The 24,605-nt window shown below is 37.4% G+C and overlaps 1 protein-coding gene across 8 annotated transcripts in view; it reads left to right on the top strand.

Moving 5' to 3' along the window:
• The window catches only part of TRPC1 (transient receptor potential cation channel subfamily C member 1), a 62,703-nt gene extending 45,465 nt beyond the window's left edge, over window positions 1-17,238 (top strand). For 4 of the 8 annotated variants that reach the window (XM_027544259.1, XM_027544251.1, XM_027544295.1 and 1 more), the window contains 5 exons: window positions 27-170; window positions 8,869-9,044; window positions 13,624-13,825; window positions 14,125-14,319; window positions 15,337-17,238. In XM_027544259.1, the coding sequence (XP_027400060.1) occupies window positions 27-170; window positions 8,869-9,044; window positions 13,624-13,825; window positions 14,125-14,319; window positions 15,337-15,564 (945 nt within the window). In that variant the 3' untranslated portion in view covers window positions 15,565-17,238. Of the gene's footprint in view, window positions 1-26; window positions 171-8,832; window positions 9,045-13,623; window positions 13,826-14,124; window positions 14,320-15,336 lie in introns of all 8 variants that reach the window. The other 4 variants (XM_027544242.1, XM_027544233.1, XM_027544285.1 and 1 more) reach the window with 1 other exon arrangement.
• The last annotated feature ends 7,367 nt before the right edge of the window (window positions 17,239-24,605 follow it).

Below are 24,605 nucleotides of genomic sequence, written 5' to 3'. Positions count from 1 at the left end.
CTTTGGCTTTTTCCTCCTAATCTTAGTTTCATGATTTTGCGGATCGGAAGGACTGGGATGCGTTCCACCCTACACTGGTGGCAGAGGGACTTTTTGCATTTGCCAACGTTCTGAGTTATCTTCGTCTCTTTTTTATGTATACAACAAGCTCTATCTTGGGTCCATTACAGGTAAGCAGTTACAGTTTCTTAAAGAATATTTGTTAAAGCTACTACACCTTTTTCTTGTCCACTGGAATATTGTTTTTCATGATGTCAAAACTAAATTTTGCTTTTGAAAATAATTAACAGTTGAAAAGTAACAGCGTGTTCATCTGCTTTGTTTCTGGCTGAATGACAATCCTTTGCTTTTAGGTATCCAGAGTTTTATTAAGTTGTGGTCCATTGTCCCTCTTTCCCAAGTCCACAAACATGGATGTATTTGAAATAAATACTTCAGACAGTAGAGGGACATAAAAATTTGCTTTTTACCAAGATGAACTTCACATTTAGAGTTTTAAGTGACAAATATAAGGGAAATATTGTGCAGAGTTCATACTTTATGATGGTTTTGAAAATAAGTTATATTTCATAAAATACTCCCTCACATTACTTAATAACTATTAAACATAATAAGTTAGAAGAGGGCATATTTAATTTCTTTAGGATTTATTTATTTTGGCTGTGCTAGATGCACACTTCCTGTGCAGGTGCAGACTTCCTGTGGTTGTGGCGAGCGGGGGCTACTCTCTAGTTGCAGAAGTGTGGTCCTCTCACTGTGGTGGTTTCCCTGGTTGTAGAACACAGTCTCTAGGCATACCGTCTCAGTCGTTGCGGCTCGCAGGCTTGGTAGCTGCAGCTCCTGGGCTCCAGAGCATAGGCCCAGTTGTTGTGTTCAGGCTTAGTCGCTCTTTGGCATGTGGGATCTTCCTGGAGCAGGGATTGAAGCCGTGTCCCCTGCATTGGCAGGCAGATTCTTAATCACTGGACCATGAAGGAAGCCCAGAAAATAACATATTTAGAGCTAAAAATTTCATAGTTTATGCAGTCTAGCTTTACACTTTATGGTACTTTTACAGTTAAGGAAATCAAGCTTTTATTTATTCAAAGTAATATGATTATTATTGAGAGAGTCCAGGGATAAATTCTGAGTCTCTTTACACTAAAGAAAGGACTCAGACTTGGTTGCATGTACCCCGTAGATTTTAGTAGTTGGTTGTTCTTGAAAGGTGGGGTCAACTCTGCTTGTGACCAGCTCTACATAATACTCTGTTATTTTATAAGTCTGGATATCTGAGCAATATTCAATCTTTCTTAAGTCAAAATTTACCAACAATTTAGATTCTTTTTTATATTTTTAAAGAAGATATTTTAAATAAAATGCATAATTACCTTCTCCAACAGAGATATGAAAACAAAATATGTAGGAAAAACCCAATTTGATTTGATTTGACTTGTGCTGTCATCCTTCACAGTGTTTCCTGAAATGTGGCTCCCTCAAGCCAAGTCCTGTGAGATGCTCTGACTGAAATAAGTTTGGGACACACTGCATTCCATATAACCTCTTTCGGGAATTCACAGTACACATGATGACATTAAAGCCTATGAGAAAGAAGTAACGAAACTTGTTTAACCTTGTTCAAACTATCATCGCCTAAATTAACATCATACCCATTTTTCATGAAACATGCTCAGGTCTCTTTTTTTTCTCCAAAACATGATTTATGAAATACTGGTTTAGTTTGTCTATTATTTAAATGTTATTTCGGTTTAATTTTGCCGCTAGTATCTTGTATAAATGTTTTAGCCAGGAGTCAGCAGTGTTTTACACGCACATTGTTTCTTAGCTAAAACCTAGTGGTGTCACCAGGTTTCTATACTGGAAACTGCTTTATAGATTTTTACGAGGGGTTAAATAGGAGAAAGTATATTAGTATTTCTTGGTAAATTATTTGTTTCTTTTTCTGATAACAGTTGAGTCAGGTCTTCCTGACTTAATCTCTTCCCAAAAGAACTGCAGATGTGTGTACAAATACTGCATAAATGGATATTTGTCTTTTCAACTGTGGTGTGTATTTTTCCTCCTCCAGCAGAGTACTTTATATTGTTCAAATAGCCACAGAATTAACAAATAATTAAAGTCAAGCTAACAAATATTTATTTTGTTCCTGTTTTTTAAAAAAGGTCTATAAGTTAATCATAATATATATTAAAAGGTTACGATCTAGTCCAGCAAATGAGTTTTTAAAAATTATCTCGAGACTTCCCTGGTGATCCAGCGGTTAAGACACCCTGTTCCCATTGCAGGGGGTGTGGGTTTGATCCCTTTCAAGGAACTTGATCCCACATGTTGTGGGGTGTGGCCAAAAAATAAATAATAAAAATTATCTTTATTAAGGTATCATTTTCCATACAGTAAAATGCACCCATCCTAACTGGATAGTTTGATAAGTTTTGCAAATGTATAAACTTGTTTAGAGTATGACTGCTTCTCAAGGTTGCAGGCTCCCTGCTCCAAGTCATTATATCAAGTCTGCATTCAGCAGGGAAAAGGGGAAAGGCAGAAAGCATGAGCCTGCTGTCTTTCTTTTTTTCAATAAGAGGACAGTTATTTTCCCTCGAGGCCCACCGGATACTTTCACTTATAACTCATTGGCCAGAATAGGGTCACATGGCTATTTGTGTCTCTGAAGAGATGAGTACTTTTTTAATTGAGCATGCTGTGCCGTGTCATGCTGTACTAAGTTGCTTCTGTCGTGACTGACTCTTTGCAACCCTGTGGACTGTAGCCCACTAGGCTCCTCTGTCTATAGGTTTTTCTAGGCAAGAACAGTGGAGTGGGTTGCCCTCCTCCAAGGGGTCTCCCGACCTAGGGATCGAATCTGTGTCTCTTATGTCTCCTGCATTGGCAGGTGGGTTCTTTACCACTAGTGCCACCTGGGAAGCCCTTAATTGAACATATTGCCCCTGAGAAACTAAGGTCTAGTTAGTCAGAAAGAGGATGAAAAATAGAAATTGAATAGGAATCCGTGGAGTCCTATCTTCAGGTGTTTATTTTAAAAATTTCTCCAATGAAGACATTTGTTTTCCAGACTAGTATTATTAACGTGACAGACTTGAAATATAGATCAATGGAACAAAATAGAAAGCCCAGAGATAAATCCACGCACATATGGACACCTTATCTTTGACAAAGGAGGCAAGAATATACAATGGATTAAAGACAATCTCTTTAACAAGTGGTGCTGGGAAATCTGGTCAACCACTTGTAAAAGAATGAAACTAGACCACTTTCTAACACCATACACAAAAATAAACTCAAAATGGATTAAAGATCTCAACGTAAGACCAGAAACTATAAAACTCCTAGAGGAGAACATAGGCAAAACACTCTCTGACATACATCACAGCAGGATCCTCTATGACCCACCTCCCAGAATATTGGAAATAAAAGCAAAAATAAACAAATGGGACCTAATTAAACTTAAAAGCTTCTGCACATCAAAGGAAACTATTAGCAAGGTGAAAAGACAGCCTTCAGAATGGGAGAAAATAATAGCAAATGAAGCAACCGACAAACAACTAATCTCAAAAATATACAAGCAACTCCTACAGCTCAACTCTAGAAAAATAAATGACCCAATCAAAAAATGGGCCAAAGATCTAAATAGACATTTCTCCAAAGAAGACATACAGATGGCTAACAAACACATGAAAAGATGCTCAACATCACTCATTATCAGAGAAATGCAAATCAAAACCACTATGAGATACCATTTCACACCAGTCAGAATGGCTGCGATCCAAAAGTCTACAAATAATAAATGCTGGAGAGGGTGTGGAGAAAAGGGAACCCTCTTACACTGTTGGTGGGAATGCAAACTAGTACAGCCACTATGGAGAACAGTGTGGAGATTCCTTAAAAAACTGGAAATAGAACTGCCTTATGATCCAGCAATCCCACTGCTGGGCATACACACTGAGGAAACCAGAAGGGAAAGAGACACCTGTTCCCCAATGTTCATCGCAGCACTGTTTATAATAGCCAGGACATGGAAGCAACCTAGATGTCCATCAGCAGATGAATGGATAAGAAAGCAGTGGTACATATACACAATGGAGTATTACTCAGCCATTAAAAAGAATACATTTGAATCAGTTCTAATGAGGTGGATGAAACTGGAGCCTATTATACAGAGTGAAGTAAGCCAGAAGGACAAACACCAATACAGTATACTAATGCATATATATGGAATTTAGAAAGATGGTAACGATAACCCTGTATACGAGACAGCAAAAGAGACACTGATGTATAGAACAGAAAAAAAAAAAAAAGAAGTCTAAATCATTTTGTGCAGAAGATTTGTAAAACATTTTTTTCTGTTTTGTTAATCATAAGCCAGGAACTCACTTAAAATAGATTGACCCAGTTGTGAGGAAAATTGACAGTAAGTTAACTACTTTAGCTAAAGTGTAACTTTTTTCTTTACATACATAACCTGCTATATCAGATACTGTTTTTATGTGATTCCTGCAGTTGTCTGTTAAATTTATCTCCATAAATAACTAACATTATTTAACATAAATCACTAACATTTTGTCCTTCCAAATTTTTGTAGATTTAGAAGCTGACAGACTTTTATTATAACTGATTATATAGTAGGAGTCTAGTTCTCTCCCTTAGTTAGAATGACCATGATTTATTATTCTTATAGAGACACTTTGGAGAATGAAAAGATGTTTTTCATTACTAAGTTGGGACGACAGCTCTGAACTGGAGCTATAGCAGGCAAATCAAGGTCATAGAATTATCCTGTATGGGACATATAAAATGATCCTGATTCAGCAGTGATTGACTCTTAGAAGAGACAAACATAAATATTGGTATAAAGTGAAAAATATAGAGATTACATACAAAGGACTTGGGAGCATTACTGAGGGGGTGCTTAGAGAGAGTCAGGAAGCTTGAGTTGTAATTTCTCTGTGTATTTTGTATATTAACCCCTTATCAGATACATTGTTTGCAAATATCTTCTCCCATTCAGTGTGCTGGCTTTTAATTTTGTTGATGGTTTCCCCTGCTGTGCAAAAGGTTTTAAGTTTCAGTAGGTTCCATTTATTTTTGTTTTTGCCTCCCTTGCCATTCGACATATCCAAAGATGTATTGCTAAGACCAGTGACAAAAAGCATACAGTGACAAAAAGCATACTTGTGTTTTCTTATAGGAGTTTTATGGCTTCGGGTTTTTGTATATGGTGTGAAAAACGTAGTCCACTTTGATTATTTTGACAGATATAAAGGACGTTTTGGGCATGAATAGCTTGATTAGATTGGAGAAGGCAATGGCACCCCACTCCAATACTCTTACCTGGAAAATCCTATGGACAGAGGAGCTTAGTGGGCTGCAGTCCATGGGATCACGAGGAGTCGGACATGACTGAGCGACTTCACTTTCACTTTTCACTTTCATGCATTGGAGAAGGAAATGGCAACCCACTCCAGTGTTCTTGCCTGGAGAATCCCAGGGATGGGGGAGCCTGGTGGGCTGCCGTCTATGGGGTCGCACAGAGTCGGACACGACTGAAGTGACTTAGCAGCAGCAGCAGCAGCTTGATTAGATAGAACTTTTCTACAGATAATTATGGGTTTGTCTCAAGAAAGATTTGGAAGAATGACTAGAAGTTATTTTTGTAATTCTTGTCAACAACTTTTTAAATTTAACACATGATATGCCCCCTAATGATATCAACTCTTTCCTCTATCAGGCATTTAGCATATGTCTGCTATTCTACATAGTGCTCTGTGCATGAGGCTTTTTCTTATGTTAAATTATTTCATAAGGATGTCTTGGCTTCCTAGGTGGCTCAGTGGTAAAGAACCCACCTGCCAATGCAGGAGACACAAGAGACTTGGGTTTGATCCCTAGGTCGGGAAGATTCCCCTGGAATAGGAAATGACAACCCACTCCAGTATTCTGCCTGGAAAACCCCATGGACAGAGGAGCCTGGTGGGCTGCAGTCCATGGGGTCACAAAGAGTTGGACACGACTGAGTGACAGAGCACACATAAGGATGTCTTGGGCTTCCCTGGTGGCTCAGATGGTAAAGAGTCTGCCTGCAATGCATAAGACCCAGGCTCAGTCCCTGGGTTGGGAGGATCCCCTGGAGAAGGAAATGGCTACCCACTGCAGTGTTCTTGCCTGGAGAATTCCATGGACAAAAGAGCCTTGGTGGGCTCCTAGATAATACATCTTAAAAGTAGTATTAACCTATTAAAAGATAGGATTCTCATGGTGCCTCGGTATTTGTATATAAAAGGATGTATTAATTTTCAGTCACAAAAAAAGAATATGTTCATCACATTCATAGCTTTAGTGTTCTCCTTTTTCCTTCTATTATCGTAGTAGTTTTCTTTAATTTCCATTTTTCTGATTACTAGGAAAATATTTTTCTGTGTATACTATTGTATAAATTTCAATATTAATTTTTAAATTACTATGTTTTTTACTACTTACTGTTCACATTTCTCAAGTAAAACTGCTAACTAGTTTTAAATAAATAAAATAAATATTTAAGGAAGCATGATTGTTATTTTTACAAATAAGCCTTGTAATATTTCTCAGACTAAAATTAGTTTACTACTTTTCATGTTTGCCTTTCACATATTCAAGCTAATGTCCACGTCAGTGATATCCACTGTAGGTAATTTTGGTTCTTCCATCTTATACAAGGATTAATATCATGTTTTTAAAAAACAAGTCATGAAGTTTGTGGTGTTCTTATCAATTATTGCTCATCTTGATACTGAAATTGAATTACACTTGTCTTTAAAACTTAGTAATATTAAATGAAGAATTTTACTTTCGGACTTAATTTTTGAAATTACCTTTAAGCTCGCAGTGTCTAAATTTTCTTCAAATTTAGTCTTTTCTATCATTATCTAAAGCAGTTATTGTATTCTTAACCGTCATACATTATTAGGTTCTCTACTAACATGACATGGCTTTATTCTAAGCACTTATAATCTGAATAAATGATTTCTTTCCAAAATGACATAATAAAGCTATCCTTGATGAAGAGAGAAATGGATTTCTTCTCTTTCTCACACAGTTTGAGCTTTCCAATTCTAAAAGCTCTCTGTTTCTTCCATCAGAATTTTGCAAGAGGGCCAAGTGAGGGAAGCATGAGATTTTGAAAACTAGCACATGCTGATCAAATGCACAGACATCAGGCCTGGTGGACCTCTCCACTCCAAGTTGCCTGAAACACTAGCTTGTCCTGTGCCTGAAAATTTTAGCACCTCTTCTACTTAATTAGCTGGCTCCCTTTAGTAGGCTGGAGGGGCTTGGCCACTTGCCTGCTCCTACTGTTTGTAACATTGGCAACTGGCATATGTTATGTTGGCAGGCTTGAGGCAGTTCAGAATTTTATTTGAAATTGGATTAACAAACTATATAAATTTGACCTGGTTACATTGAGGAAGGATTATTTCTAAACACTAAGTTTTTTTTATCTTAAAAAATGCATATAGCAAAGACGATTCAAAGGAGTGTAAAGTGAGAAAGTCTGCCTTCCACACCGCTAGTCCTATAGGTAGGCACTGTTAATGGTTTCTTGTGTAAACTTTCAGGAATTTCCTGTGCATATCAAACTTTATCTATATGAAAAAATATATTTGATCTATTCTTTAAAAAATAGCTGTTATAATACTATCATGTACCTTGCTTTTTTTGACGTAATATTTTCTAGGTACCTTTCTACGTCACCACATTGAACTCCATTCTTTGTAACAACAGCTTTAGAATGTTCTAATTTTTGCTACAATGCTCCACTGAAAATCCTTGTATGTAATGCATCTTTGTGTACTTCCTATGGGCTAAATTCCTAGGCATAGAATTTCAGGGTCAAAAGGTTATGTTAAATTAGTCTCCAAATTTGTATGGAATTTATGAAAAGCACCTATTCCCCAGATTTTGAAAGAGTATTGAAGGAGAATGAAATTAGGCTTGAATAAAGCTTCCAGATGCGCTGCTGCTAAGTTGCTTCAGTCGTGTCCGACTCTGTGCAACCCCATAGACGGAAGCCCAACAGGCTTCCACATCCCTGGGATTCTCCAGGCAAGAACACTGGAGTGGGTTGCCATTTCCTTCTCCAGTGCATGAAAGTGAAAAGTGAAAGTGAAGTCACTCAGTCATGACCGACTCTTGGCAGCCCTATGGACTGTAGCCTACCAGGCTCCTCCATCCATGGGATTTTCCAGGCAAGAGTACTGGAGTGGGGTGCCATTGCCAGATGCGCTACACATATCTAAATTACAAAAGATACTCACATACAAATATTAGACCCTCTCATTTGACTTAACTCATATACTTTTTTCTTAATAGACCTCAAATGAAAATTCATCACCCTGGCAACAGAGATTAGGTCAGTCCTCAAGGAGGAAATGCTGTTCTTTAAGAAGTGGTTTAGAATTGGTTACAAAATTTGAAAACTTAATGTCAAAATGGTTTTGTATTTGTAAACTTTACGAAACTAGAAATGTAAGCATTTATTTCCCTTTAGGTTTTAGCAAGAAATTTTCCTTTCATCACTTGCAAATTAGGCCTTTTCTTCCATTTCCATGCCTTTTCCTCTGCCTTCATAGCAAGACTATCTTCTGCAGACTCGGTCCAGATTCAAGAAATGTACCATCTAACACTCACAGTGCTGGCATGATCAGAATGGCTTTTTGTCTGGTAACTGGGTTTTTGATGTTTAAAAGTGCCAAATATCTCACAGGGGAAAAAGAGGAATAGCCTTGTGGATCATATATTTTCTTGCCTGGTCATTTAGTTTTTCATATTTTTGTTTTCCAGATGATTTTAATGAACACCTATGTAATATTTCCACAGATTTCAATGGGACAGATGTTACAAGATTTTGGAAAATTTCTTGGAATGTTTCTTCTTGTTTTGTTTTCTTTCACAATTGGGCTGACACAACTGTATGATAAAGGCTACACTCCCAAAGAACAGAAGGACTGTGTAGGCATATTCTGTGAACAGCAAAGCAATGACACCTTCCATTCGTGAGTGTCTTTTAAATTTTTAGTAAACATATTTCTTTCTGCCCTGTTACGTGTGAATTCATACCTATAGAACTAGAACTTCATATTTTCTTTAAGATATGCCTTTTGAATAAGAAATACTTACTTGTCATGAATCATTTGATACTCATCAACAACAAACACCTTCAATATGCCAGACACTGTTCTAAGTGCTAAAGAAATGAAGTATCAGTGAACAGAAGCTACTCTCATGGAGTTTATTTCCTGGTGAGGTGATACAGGCAGTAAAAATAAGAATAAGCCATGAAATTAAAAGACACTTGCTCCTTGGAAGAAAAGCTATGACAAACCTAGATAGCATATTACAAAGCAGAGACATTACTTTGCCGACAGTGGTCTGTCTAGTCAAAGCTATGGTTTTTCCAGTAGTCACATATGGATGTGAGAGTTGGACCATTAAGAAAGCTGAATGCTGAAAAGTTGATTTTTGAACTGTGGTGTTGGAGAAGACTCTTGAGAGTCCCTTGGACTGCAAGGAAATCCAATCAGTCCATCCTAAAGGAAATCAGTCCTGAATATTCACTGGAAGGACTGATGCTGAAGCAGAAGCTGCAGTATTTTGGCCACCTGATGGGAAGAGCTGACTCATTGGAGAAAGATTGGGAACGACTGAAGGCAAAAGGAGAAAGAGGCAGCAGAAGATGAGATGTTTAGGTAGCATTACCGACTCAATGGACATGAGTTTGAGCAAACTTAGGGAGATAGTGGACAGGGAAGCCAGATGTGCTCAGCTCATGGGGTCGCAAAGAGTCGGACATGAACTGAACTGATATTATACAATATTGATAAGGACCAATAGCCCAAGGAAAGCTTGGGCCAAGGAGGATTTTTGTATAAGAGGGTGTGTAGCTTTAGTTAGATAGGAGGTTAGGGAAGCCCTCACAAAAGATGACATTCAAGTAAAGCTATAAAGCTGGTGAAGGATCAAGTCATGAAGAAGAATCTGGAGGAAGAGAGCTGGCAGATAAGGGAATGGCAAAGGCAAACGCCCTGAGATGAGAGTATAACTAGCATGCTCAAGGAAAAGCCAGAAGTCTAGATGGTATGTAGTGAATCAGAGGAAGAGTTGTAGATTGACTCAGGAAGGTAATGCGGAATTGAGCTTCCCTGGTAGCTCAGACAGTAGAGAATCTTCCTGCAATGGAGGAGATCTGGGTTCAGTCCCTGGGTCGGGAATATCCCCTGGAGAAGGGAAGGCAACCCACTCCAGTATTCTTGCCTGAAGAATCCCATGGGCAGAGGAGCCTGGCAGGCTATAGTCCATGGGGTCAAAACTCATGACTCAGCTCATGACTGAGTTGCTCATAACTGAGCAACTAATACTTAAATTTTCAATGGGGAATAAAACAGATCAAGATGGGAGAATAAGAGGACATGGAGCTCACCTCCTTCCACAAACATATCAAAAATGCATCTACATGTGGAATAATTCTCAGTGAAAGCCAGCTAGAAATGGGCAGAAGGACCCCAATACAACCAAGGCTGTAAGAAAGGTACACAGGTAATTGGGTAGGATGAGAAGGTGATTGATCAGGACCTGTACCCCTACGGGGGATTCAAAGGAAAAGGGAGATTACACAGGCGGACACTTACCCTGGGGAGTGAGTGGGTCAAGTCACAGACTCTCCTAGTCTGGGGTTTATGCATAGGAGACAAGCTGCCTTAGCTGGTTGTTTGGAGAATCCCTGGGACACATAGAAAGACTAGAGAAGCCTGGACTCCAACTCATGAGGAGTGCAGGTGCTGGCTTGCCCCTGGCTAGGGGAGAGGGAGGTCTGCCCAAGTGGCTGCCAGGTTTCCTCTGACCAGCTCACTGCTCTCCCCAGCCTGAACTGAGTGAATACCCCAGCGCTGCTCATTCTACCTCACAGCGTGTCCCTGGATCTAGGGCATCAGGACCTGGGAAAAGACTCTTGAGACACAGAGGCAACTCAGTCCTGGAGTGTAGCCCAGGGGAGGAGGTAGTCGCTGTTCTTGCAGCTTACTCCAGGGGCACTCTGGAAGCAATCCATAGTTTTGACAGCAGCATAGCTGCTGGGTTTCCTGTGACCACCTTGCTGTGTGCCCAAATCCAATCTGAGTGAATGCTCTGGCCCCACTCGCTCCACACCACAGTGCCGCACTCAGTGGCCATGACCAGGGAAGAAACACAACCACGGGCCGCATCTGAACGGAGCCATGGACACTTAAGACAGGTAGCGCATGGGACTCTGTAAGTACACGAGCCCCACTTGCTTCAGCACTCCCCTCCTTTGGGGCAAAGAGCCTGGTGTGGGGGGAAGAAAAAACACACACACTTAAAAGGAGCAGATCCAGCTCCAGATTGACTCTCAGGGCTTCTACTCCAGCAGCTTGGGAGTAGATCCCACCCCTGACCACAGGGCGGTGATGGCCACTGAGCAGAGAGATGTCCCTTCTCACACCCTGCATGGGCTCTAGACCTTCCATCTCCAGCCATTCCCCCCACCAAGGTGAGAGCTGCCAGCACATCCTGAGGAGAGACTGGTGTCTTGCATCAAATCCAGCCATCCCACCAAATCCTATGGGGACACCCATAAGAACACCTCTTCAAGACCACAGTAGGCAACTGTTCCATCTAAATTCATAGAGGCAGAGAAAGTTAAGTAAAATGAAAAGGCAGAGGAACTACTCTTACTTGAGAAAGAGAAAAACCTTGAAAAGATAATGAAACAGAAATAATTAACCAGATAAAGAATTCAAATCATTGGTAATAAAAATCCTAACTAAATTAGTTTACATCAAGAGAACATATCTAAACAAAGATCATTTTAGCAAGGAACTAGAAAATATAAAAAAAGACTCAAAAATAAGCAATTCAGTATGTACACCTATGGTTAATTCATGTTTATGTATGACAGAAATCAAACCAATATTGTAAAACATTATCAATCAATTATAAATATTAAAACAAAGATAGGCAATTCAATATCTGAAATAAAAAAACACTAAATAGCAGACTATGTGACACACAGGAACTCATAAGTGGTTTAGAAGATGGAATAATGGAAATTACCCAATCAGAACAGCAGAAAGGAAGACAAAGGGAAAAAAAGTAAAAGCAGTCCACTAGATTTCTAGGATAACATTAAGCAAATAAGCATTCACATAATAGTTCTAGAAGGAGACAGCGAGAAAGGGATTGAAAATGTATTTGAAGACACTACGCCAGAAACTTTCCCAAACCTGAAGAAGGAAACTGATATCCAGGTACAGGAAGCACAGAGGGTCCCAAGAAAGAGGAAACCAAACAGACCCACATCAAGACATATCATAAGTAACGTAGCAAAAGTTAGAATTCCAAAGGCATCAAGAGAAAAAGAGGCATATACAAGGGAACTGCATAAGGTTATCAGCTGATTTCTCTGCAGAAACTTTGCAGATGATAGGGAGAGTCATGATTTATTCAGTGCTGAGAGGGAAAAACCTATAACTTAGGATACTCTACTCAGCAAGATCATCATTTAGAATAGTAAGAGAGATAACAAAGCATCAAAAACTAAAAGAATTCATCAATATGGAACCTACCCTAAAAGAAATGTTGAAGGGTCTTCTCTAAATGGAAAAGAAATAAGAATCTATAGGAAAGGGAAAATCCCACTAGGAAAGGCAGGTATAGAGTAAGGATTGAAGATCACTTTAAAAAGTGATAGATTAAAAGAAAAAATATAAAAGCAACTATAAATACAGTAAACAGTTGAGAGATAATCATGAAGATGTAAAATATGACATCAAAAACTGTGGGTGAGTGGGTACAAAAAGTGTAGATCTTTTAGAATGTGTTTGAACTTAAATGACTGTCAGTTTAAAACAAGTAGATATAGGCCAATGTATATGAGCCCTATGGTAAAGGACCATCAATAGATGAATGGATTAAGAAAATGGGGTGTGTACACACACACACACACACACACTGGAGTGTTACTCAACCATAAAAATGAAATTCTGCCATTTGCAACAATGCATGGACCTGGGTAATACTATGTTTAGTGAAATAAGTCAGAGACAAATACTATATAATGTATTGTGGCATCTAAAACATGATACAAATGAATGCATATGCTGAACAGGATAGAGATTCACAGACAGAAAACAAACCTATGGTTACCAAAGGGGAGAAGAAGGTGGGGTTAATCAACTATACTTCAAAGAAAAAAAGGAAGGGGAAAAAGGAAAGATAATAGGCTCACGTAGGACCTTGTTGGCTCTTGTATGGACTTTGGGCATTGGAGCTTGAGAGCCATTTGAAGTTTTTGAATAAAGAAGTGGCACGGTCCTGTTAAGTATTAATAGGATCATAGGCTGCTGTGTTGTGAAAGAACAGTAGTAAGAGATTAAACAGAAATGGTTTGTCTTCCTTTTGAGTTTGTTTCCTTGTTTATAGTATCTGTGATGCTGGGTCCATCCTTAGTTATTTTACAAAATATCTATTCTTTATGTAATGTTGTATTAATAAATTCTTTATCTTTGCTAAATAGCGTCTTAGAATGCCTTTCAAATAGAAATATCATTGTCTTGACAGGTTCATCGGCACTTGCTTTGCTTTGTTCTGGTATATTTTCTCCTTAGCACATGTGGCAATCTTTGTCACAAGATTTAGCTACGGAGAAGAATTACAGTCCTTCGTCGGAGCTGTTATTGTTGGGACATACAACGTTGTGGTTGTGATAGTACTTACCAAGCTGCTGGTGGCAATGCTTCATAAAAGTTTTCAGTTGATAGCAGTAAGTATTCATTCTTATAAAATGTTTATATTCTCTTCAGGTCATACCAAATGTATATAGTAGGTAAGACAACCAAAGATTTAAAAGAATTAAGAATTAGTATCTTTTAAAAATTAAGTGTAAATCGTTTTAAAATGTAAATAATGTATATTAATTGCAAGTCTGGAACAAAATTTTTACCTCCAAGGTGTGGAAACATTTGAACAGTTTTAAGCAGTGCATACCAGTCCCACCATGTATGTACGTGTGTATGCATGCCTAATCATATCCTGTGTTAGTTTTTCATTTGCCTCTTATAGAATCATGAAGACAAAGAATGGAAGTTTGCACGAGCAAAATTGTGGCTTAGCTACTTTGATGACAAATGTACATTACCCCCACCTTTCAACATCATTCCTTCGCCAAAGACTATCTGCTATATGATTAGTAGCCTGAGTAAGTGGATTTGCTCTCATACATCAAAAGGCAAGGTTAAACGGCAGAACAGCTTGAAGGTAAGAAGTTAGATGTTTGAACTGCAACATGATAATTTTAATAATTCGTAATTTCAGATGTTTCCTAAAGCATAAATATACAGAGTCCTAAGGGCTAAGATTTATGCTGTTTTATACTAATTTGTTGTAGTCATAAAGGAATTAGCAAAACCGCTTAAGAAAACGGGCTAATCCTGTATCCCTAATGCATGGCATAGAACCTATCATAAAGTACGGCTTCAATAAATATTTACTGAAAATGCAAGAGAGGTGTGATTTTTTTTTTCATGAATTCTCATCTCACAGTTTTAGAACAAGGAAAATATTCAAGATATCTAGCCTGTCAGCATAAATAAAGAGTGACTCCCAGAGTGAACTCATATTTTTTTCATTCTTTTTGAAAGTTGTTTAATATATGAATAATTCAATCCATGTTGCTATAAACCAGAAGTTGGCAAACCTTTTCTGTAAAAGACCAGGTAATTAATATTTTAGATTTTGTGGGCCATGACAAAATTACAGATTTTATGTGGGTAGTAATATAACAAGAGAGAAAACAAATTTCCATAAAACTTTTATTGATGAAATTAAAAATAAAACAATAATTGAGTAATACTTCTTTATATATAATATAGGTCCATTAATGAAAAGAGTGGAATTCTATATTGGAATAACCCATTTTGTTTAATCGGGGTTCAAAGTTAGTTTTCCCCATCATCAAGTTAGTTACACATGTTCATCCATAAAAGCCACTCTTTGCTCATAGGCCGTCAGATATAAGAAGTGGGCCATATTTGGCCTGTGGGTCGTAAGTTTGCTAATCCCTACTATAAGGATTTTAAACTAAGATAAGCATACAGGTAAGTGAGTAAAACAAATATGCAGGGCATATTTATTTGAAACATGTTGAATATTAAAAAATATCATCTAATAAAGCATTACAAATATATATTTGTATCTGTAAACTTTTTTAAAAATTCACCTCATTTAAGTATTTTCTTACGTACGTTATTAGTATCGTATCACTTTGTTTTGAAGGAATGGAGAAACTTGAAGCAAAAGAGAGATGAAAACTACCAGAAAGTGATGTGCTGTCTGGTGCATCGCTACTTGACTTCCATGAGACAGAAGATGCAAAGCACAGATCAGGCCACTGTGGAAAATCTAAACGAACTGCGCCAAGATCTGTCAAAGTTCCGAAATGAAATAAGGGATTTACTTGGCTTTCGGACTTCAAAATATGCTATGTTTTATCCAAGAAATTAGCCATTTTCTAAATTGTGTAGAGAATAATTTTCAATATTATAAATCTAAAAGACTGCATTTGCATAACTTACAATTAAATTAATAAGATATATATTGAAATAAAGAATTATGTAAAAGCCATTCTTTGAAATATTTATAGCATAAATATATGTTATGTAAAGTATGTATATAGGATTAGTTTTTTTAAAACCTGTCAGTGGCTTTTTGCAGGAGTAAAACAGATTGAGTAGATAGATTTTGTTAGCATGCTATTTAGTTTTCTTGTTTAAATAGTGCTTAATTTTTTCCTTTCTGCTTAAGAAGTGCAGTTAGAACTGTCTTAACTATTGCCAGAAGGTTTTGTAAAAATGAAGATCAGCAAAGGTGGACTGATCTTTCATGTGACACACTTGAGATACAGAAGTCACGTTTTTAAAAATCTTTGTTTTAGGAGTTTACATATAGTTCAGTATTGTTGTTTCAAAATATAGGTTTGCCTAAAACAGTATTCTGTTTTGTTCTTTTGTTATAATCTTAAGCAGCAAAGATAAAGCTCTAATGAATATTTGAATCTATTTATGGGTCTATACATTAAATTCACTTCAATGAATTTGTTATTGTAATATATTTACTTTTACATGGTTGTAATCACTTTATATCTTTCTTTTTTTCACTTAATAGTATTTTATATATACATTTTCATTTATTGATAGTCAGTCCACATATTTAAATTTTTATAGAATTATATAGCTTTTGAAAAATATAGTTAGTAGACTTTCATTTTATAGCTATGGAGTATTTGATTATGTTTATAAGTTTGCACAACTGCTTCTGTGAAATTAGGTATTTATTGGCTTTTATTTTTTTTATTATCACAGTAGTGATGTAATTTTTTTTCAAGTTGGAGTGAATGTTCCTAGTTATAAAGCTAACTCAAAATAAGGACTTAGAAGATAATTCTTTAGCATGTTTGGTCACAGCCTGTTTTGTTTTTGTAAACATTGAAAGACCTTTTAATGTAAGGATTTGTCATATTTTTGAACTAAGGTTCTTGATCTTGTCTCCCAAAGAATTCCCCAGGATTTAGCAGAGCTGCTATAAAAGTGACTTCATGCTTACTTGTTGCTCATTCTTGACGCTTAGAATAAAAAGCATTGACTTTTTAAATAGAATAAAATATATATTTAAATTTTTTCCTGTGTTCATATAAGGGATATAGATAACATTTTTCATAGGGTACTGCTTATATATTCTTGCAGCATTTCCAGTTAAGACGTTATTATATATATACAATTATCTTCTTAACTGAATGTCTGATGGTCTTAAGGCCACAGGGTGCGGGTAGCCCTTGGTCTGTAAGTACCACCAATCCAGGGATCATGTTGAAATAGTATTGTGTTTCGTCTGCTTTTTACTTTTTATTTTTTAATTTCTAAATTGTAAGTGTTCCCTCTTTTGGGCAAATTCTTATAAAAATGTTTATTGTAAAGTTATATATTTTGTCTATGATGGGATTATGCACTTCCCAATTGGGATTTTACATCAGGGTTTTTAGTCATTCTAAAAAATATCTAATTATTAAATCAAAATATTTATAGAGTGCCTACTGTATGCATGAGTTACTTATGAGGTATATTTTGAATGACAGCATATTGTAAGAAAAAAGGTAAATAAAACTTGACATTAGATTATAAATTGGCAGAGTCTGTTCATTATATTATTATATACTTTGAGATATAATTCACATATCATAAAATTCTCTCTTTTAAAGTGCATGGGTCCCTGATTTTTTTTTTTAATTATGGCAACAAAGTTCTAAAATTCAAAGTGTAATATCAGACCCTTATATATCCCTTCCTCCCTGTGGTGGCAATTACGTTTAACTCTTGTAGCTATTCCTTCTTATGTTTGTAAATACAATATTTTGAAATGATATGTCTATACAAACACCCTGTATATGAGTATTTATTGCAACTTTATTCAAGATCCCAAGTTGAAAACAACTGAATGCCCTTAAGCTGGTGAATGGATAAGTAAATCATACATCCATACAGTGGATATCTTCTCAGCAATAAAAAGGCATTGTATGAGCCAGAGTTCAGCCAGAGAAGCAGAACTACTAAGATATTTGCAGGCACACCTGTATGTGTGAGTGATTTGTTCACAGGGATTTGACATCACACAATTATTGGATTGGATAAGTAGTCTCCAGCTCTGTTTTTATATCTAATTCTGGAGCTTGAAGTTCATAGGGTAGGCTGTTGGGAGAGGAAGACAGATGTCAAAGTGGAGGAAACACAGACAAGCTAGAACCCATGAGGATGGACTGAGACCCATGTCACTTGTCACTGTCTCCAGCCTTGATGATGTGGGTATCCTGTGGGAGAAGTTACCCTTTGGCACATTGATGAACACACTTGGCCCAGGAATCAGAGAAACTGAAGGACAGTCCAAGGAAAAGTGAAACAGTTATAGTCCTGGCTGCTGCCCCTCACCAACCAGTTGATCCAGGAGATAAGTTTCAACATGTGTCAACTATGAAAGGGCCTGGAAAAAAATCCCAAATGCCTGCTGCTCCATTTCTGCCCTCCAAATTTCACACTGAAATGTGTCTTGGGGCCCACCCTACTTGTTGGCATACAATGGAGAGAATTCTGGGAAACATAATTCAGCCTGCTCAAGTTGACACAGAAACAAACTGTTGATATATGCAGTAACATAGATGATTCTTAGAAGTACTATGCCACCTAAGGAAGCTTGTCACAAAAGGCTACAGGCTGAGATTCCATGAGTATGACATCTTAGAAAAGACAAAACTATATTATGGGTTACCAGGATCTGGTGGGAGGAGAAGATTGATTGCAAAACTCATCAAAGTATACATTTTAAAAGCGAGAATTACACTTTAGTAAACCTGTCAATCACCAGATGGTCAACACCAAAATCAGATTGATTATATTCTTTGCAGCCAAAGATGGAGAAGCTCTATACAGTCAGCAAAAACAAGACCAGGAGCTGACTGTGGCTCAGACCATGAACTCCTTATGGCCAAATTCAGACTTAAATTGAAGAAAGTAGGGAAAACCAATAGACCATTTAGGTATGACCTAAATCAAATCCCTTATGATTATACAGTGGAAATGAGAAATAGATTTAAGGGCCTAGATCTGATAGATAGAGTGCCTGATGAACTATGGAATGAGGTTTGTGACATTGTACAGGAGACAGGGATCAAGACCATTCCCATGGAAAAGAAATGCAAAAAAAGCAAAATGGCTGTCTGGGGAGGCCTTATATATAGCTGTGAAAAGAAGAGAAGCGAAAAGCAAAGGAGAAAAGGAAAGATATAAACGTCTGAATGCAGAGTTCCAAAGAATAGCAAGAAGAGATAAGAAAGCCTTCTTTAGCGATCAATGCAAAGAAATAGAGGAAAACAACAGAATGGGAAAGACTAGGGATCTCTTCAAGAAAATCAGAGATACCAAAGGAACATTTCGTGCAAAGATGAGCTCAATAAAGGACAGAAATGGTATGTACCTAACAGAAGCAGAAGATATTAAGAAGAGATGGCAAGAATACACAGAAGAACTGTACAAAAAAGATCGTCATGACCCAGATAATCACGATGGTGTGATCACTCACCTAGAGCCAGACATCCTGGAATGTGAAGTCAAGTGGGCCTTAGAAAGCATCACTACGAACAAAGCTAGTGGAGGTGATGGAATTCCGGTGGAGCTATTTCAAATCCTGAGAGATGATGCTGTGAAAGTGCTGCACTCAATATGCCAGCAAATGTGGAAAACTCAGCAGTGGCCACAGGACTGGAAAAGGTCAGTTTTCATTCCAATCCCAAAGAAAGGCAATGCCAAAGAATGCTCAAACTACCACACAATTGTACTCATCTCACACACTAGTAAAGTAATGCTTAAAATTCTCCAAGCCAGGCTTCAGCAATATGTGAACCGTGAACTTCCTGATGTTGAAGCTGGTTTTAGAAAAGGCAGAGGAACCAGAGATCAAATTGTCAACATCTGCTGGATCATGGAAAAAGCAAGAGAGTTCCAGAAAAGCATCTATTTCTGCTTTATTGACTATGCCAAAGCCTTTGACTGTGTGATCACAGTAAACTGTGGAAAATTCTTCATAGATGGGAATACCAGACCACCTGACCTGCCTCTTGAGAAGTTTGTATGCAGCTCAGGAAGCAACAGTTAGAACTGGACATGGAACAACAGACTGGTTCCAAATAGGAAACGGAGTACATCAAGGCTGTATATTGTCACCCTGTTTATTTAACTTCTATGCAGAGTATATCATGAGAAACGCTGGACTGGAAGAAACACAAGCTGGAATCAAGATTGCCAGGAGAAATATCAATAACCTCAGATAGGCAGATGACACCAGCCTTATGGCAGAAAGTGAAGAGGAACTAAGAAGCCTCTTGATGAAAGTAAAAGTGGAGAGTGAAAAAGTTGGCTTAAAGCTCAACATTCAGAAAACGAAGATCATGGCATCTGGTCCCATCACTTCATGGGAAATAGGTGGGGAAACAGTGGAAACAGTGTCAGACTTTATTTTTCTGGGCTCCAAAATCACTACAGATGGTGACTGCAACCATGAAATTAAAAGACGCTTACTCCTTGGAAGGAAAGTTATGACCAACCTAGATAGCATATTCAAAAGCAGAGACATTACTTTGCCAACAAAGGTTCATCTAGTCAAGACTATGGTTTTTCCAGTTGTCATGTATGGATGTGAGAGTTGGACTGTGAAGAAGGCTGAGTGCTGAAGAATTGATGCTTTTGAACTGTGGTGTTGGAGAAGACTCTTGAGAGTCCCTTGGACTGCAAGGAGATCCAACCAGTCCCTTCTGAAGGAGATCAGCCCTGGGATTTCTTTGGAAGGAATGATGCTAAAGCTGAAACTCCAGTACTTTGGCCACCTCATGTGAAGAGTTGACTCATTGGAAAAGACTCTGATGCTGGGAAGGATTGGGGGCAGGAGGAGAAGGGGACGACAGAGGATGAGATGGCTGGATGGCATCACTGACTCGATGGACGTGAGTCTCAGTGAACGGGAGTTGGTGATGGACAGGGAGGCCTGGCATGCTGCGATTCATGGGGTCGCAAAGAGCCGGACACGACTGAGTGACTGATCTGATCTGAAACCTGACTAAGATACATAATATTACAACATACCAAGATAAAGAGCCAAGAAAGTAATAGTAGAGGGACTTCTGGCAGTACATTGGTTAAGGCTCTGCACTTCCACTACCTGGGGCTTGAGTCCCATCCCTAGTTGAGGAACTAAGGTCCTGCATGCTGTGTGGTGCAGCGCCCCAAAGAAACAGGATTTTGTGATTTATTACCACTCCCAAAGGGAGCAATGGAATTTTTTTGGCCACACCACGTGGCACAGGTGATCTTAATAGTATCCCTGCCGGAGATTGAACCTGCGTCCCTTGCAGTGAAAGCACAGAATCCTACCCCTGGACTAACAGGGAAGTCCTGAAAACAGTGGTTGAATATTCAAAACGGGTAACTCATCACTAACCCAACACAGGTAAAGTACAGTAGTAAATGCCAAGGTGAAGGATTTTGTATTTTTGAAATTTATGTTAGCGATTCTAGATTTTTTGCTATTTCATATAAATTTTGAAATCTACCCATGAATTTCTACCCAAAAAGCTTGGGATGATTTTAATTAGAATTGCATTGTTATTGAAAATTTTGTTTTCTTCAGAAACTACAGTTATAAAATAACAAATAGGCTGAGGTTATAGGCTCTGGGGAGTGAAGTTATTCGAAATTACACTAAGAAAATATTAATAGTACCTGAGGTAATGGCTGCTCTGAATTTTTTTTTAAATTTTTAATTGAAGGATAATTGCTTTATAGCATTATGTTGGCTTCTAGGAAACATCAACATGAATCAGCCGTATGTTTACCCATGTTGCTCTGAATGTCTCATTTGTAAGTAAATTCATTAGCTTTCTGGCTGCTATCTTGATAAATACGTTGTGTTTCTTAAAGATATACTCAGAGGAAGTGCCAATGACAGTGTTCTTCATTTGATCATTTCACACTTTTTTTTCCTGCTCATCCTGCCTTCAGTTTGAAATACATACTTCAGATATGCAGCTCAAGAGTAGGAAAATTTTTATATTAGCTGCATGCTTATTTTTTAAAGTCGTCTTTAAGAAGCATGATTTCTGATATAAATTAAATTACTATAGTGCAAGAAGCAAGGCAGCATATTTGGGTAGAAGGTAAATATATGTTTCAATAACGAACTTTTTCAGCCAGATAATGACAGGTTTCTTCATCCTGCTACCAGCAATCCAGACCTTTCTCTCTGTCTCTCTTTTTCCATTAGAAAGACTATTTGATCAATCCTTTCAGTTATAGACAAAATTATTCTTATTGGAAGATAAAACTATCCAGTGCCATTTGAAAAGCGTTTTGAGACAGAAAGTGTACTAGCCACCTCATTAACTCATTCAGAAATTAATTCTGGGAGATAATTCAGCTCCACATTTTAAAACTCATTTCCCCCATTTTATATTTCAGTGGAAATAGCAATTACCATATTTACAGATTATTTTAAAGCAGAGGGGTTTTTCTTTTTTAAGGTATAAAACTAAGCTAAGCAGAAGAGGGGGCAGTTCTCTTTGTCTCCATCTTCTCAGCTGCTGGTGCTGATGTTAAGATTCACTGAATGAAAATGTACCCATTATCTATTTGTGTAAATATCCTGGAAATGATGGATATCCAGTCAGTTAGACAGGCTTCTAACAATTGCAGGCTCTAGCTGTCCTATTCCGTCAAATTGGATTGGACAATAACTTCGATCATCTACTTCAAACTTTTCAGTTCATAGAAAACTGACATTTTAAGTAATTTGTCCAGGTTGTATAATGACTGACTTGAGATCTTGAATTCAATTTATTTATGTTGGGAAAGATATATCCCCAAACTTTGCCTTTTTTTTTGGGTGGGTGGGCGGGTAATGAACTTCTCACTGCAGTTTCATCTTGGTCAGAGAATAGAACTTCAGATGTCCAGTCCCTACTTTTCTAAATGACTAGTTTGTGAAAGACTTTTAAGTTTATGACCAAGGTCAAAAGCAGAGAGGAAGATGAGCAAGAGGAAGAAGGAAAGGATGAACAGTGTGGTAGTAAGTATAAATAAAAAAGCACAAGTCAATCTTAGAAAATAAACAAGCCAGACCATGGAGGGGCCATGTGTTTAGAAGGGAGAAAATGGTTAGTTTTATTTCTGTGCCACTTTATATCCTGATCAATTTGGTTATTCAAGGATTTGGACCTGTACAGAATCTCAGAAAGAATCCAATTAAACTTTGTCATTTCAGAGATGAGGAAGCTACATCTCCAGTGCTACAGTATGAAGAAGAATCCAAGTCTTTGTCTCATCCAGGAGGCTCTTCATTGTATTATGTTAGTATTAATATCAGTTTCTTGCTCATGAGGTAAATTTATCAGCTGTATAAAGTCATACATGAAGCTTGTAATTTTTCTTAATATATTACTATCTCTATACTTTAAAACTCACTGTTTAAATTTAACCTAATCTTGGTATTAGAATGCCACAGGGACATCCTTTAAGCAAAAACTACTGTTTCAAATTTACATCTAATTAAATTTTAGCCTTTTAATTTTTTCCTTTGGTTTAATTTTTATTGGTGTGTAGTTGCTTTATAATGGTGTGTTAGTTTCTACTGTACAGCAAAGCAAATCAGCTATACATAAAAATGCAGTCCCTTTTTTAGAATTCCCTTCCCATTCAGGTCACCACAGAGCACTGAGTAGAGCTCCCTGTTCAGTACAGTGGGTTCTCATTAGTTGTCTATTTTATACATAGTATCAATAGTATATATATGTCAATCCCAGTTTCCTGATTCATTCCACCCCCATTTTCCCTCCTTGGTGTCCATATGTTTGTTCTCTACATCTGTGTTTCTGTTTTGCAAATAAAATCGATACCATTTAAAATTTAGCCTTCTAATTAAAAAAAAACCTAATTGTTGATGTTTTTAAGAGGAAGAAGCAAATTGCAAAAACAAAGTCAGACTTTTAAATAACTTTAAAACCCCTCAAAAAACTTCCCTGAATGTCCTAGAGCTTCTTCATCTGAATCTCTAATTCTCCACATCCATGTACACCACCACAGGTTCTGCATTAAAAAGAGACTGTTAGTGTGTGAATAATATCCCTCAGGTACTTAATTCGAAGTGCTTAATTATAAAAGATAAAATATTTATAGTTTGTTTTGGGTTAGGGCTACGGGACAAACTTGTAAAACAATTCTAATCATTGCTTCAGGTTTTCTATTTGGCTAATCACATCATCTTTGCATTATAATAGTCTTGTTTCTTCCTTTCTAATATCATTTCTTTTTCTTGCCTTACTACACTGACCAGACTCTTCAGTACAATTTTTAATAGAAATGGTGATTTCAAGCATTCTTGCTTTATCACTGCTCTTACATGAAATATTTTCAATATTTCACCTATAAATATAAGATTTGCTGCAGGTTTTCTTCTCAACTTGAGGAAATTCCTCTCTGTTTATAGCTTGCTCAGAATTTATTTTTGTCATGAGTAAATGTTGAATTATATCAAGTGCTTCTTCCCACTTTAATCTATTGTGAATAGGGCTTAACAGGACCTTTCCCCATTAAGAGATGGTCTTTGCTTAGCTCTAGCTTAGTTTACCTGGTAATCTGATAATACAATGTGTCAACTATGTTGCTCCCTGATTGGTAAATTGCATTGGATTGAGAGGAATCCAATCCAATATAAATAAACTATAAATACCTGAAGGGGAGCCAGAGCTTTGGGCTTTCCTGAGTGTAACTCTTGTAACCAGGTGTGTCATCTATGAGGAGTCTGGGAGCTTGGCCTATGGAGTTGTTCCAAGAAATACTGGCTTCTGTGGAGATAGGACCTTCAACGGAGTGTCTGCATCCACCGGGCATGAATCTCGTCTCCTCGCATCTGAGACATCATTTAAGGAGGCAAAGAGAACAGCTCATGGATAGCTG

This window comes from Bos indicus x Bos taurus, chromosome 1, assembly GCF_003369695.1.
Source record: "Bos indicus x Bos taurus breed Angus x Brahman F1 hybrid chromosome 1, Bos_hybrid_MaternalHap_v2.0, whole genome shotgun sequence".
NCBI lineage: Eukaryota > Metazoa > Chordata > Mammalia > Artiodactyla > Bovidae > Bos > Bos indicus x Bos taurus.
This window is presented reverse-complemented; position numbering and strand designations above follow the sequence as displayed.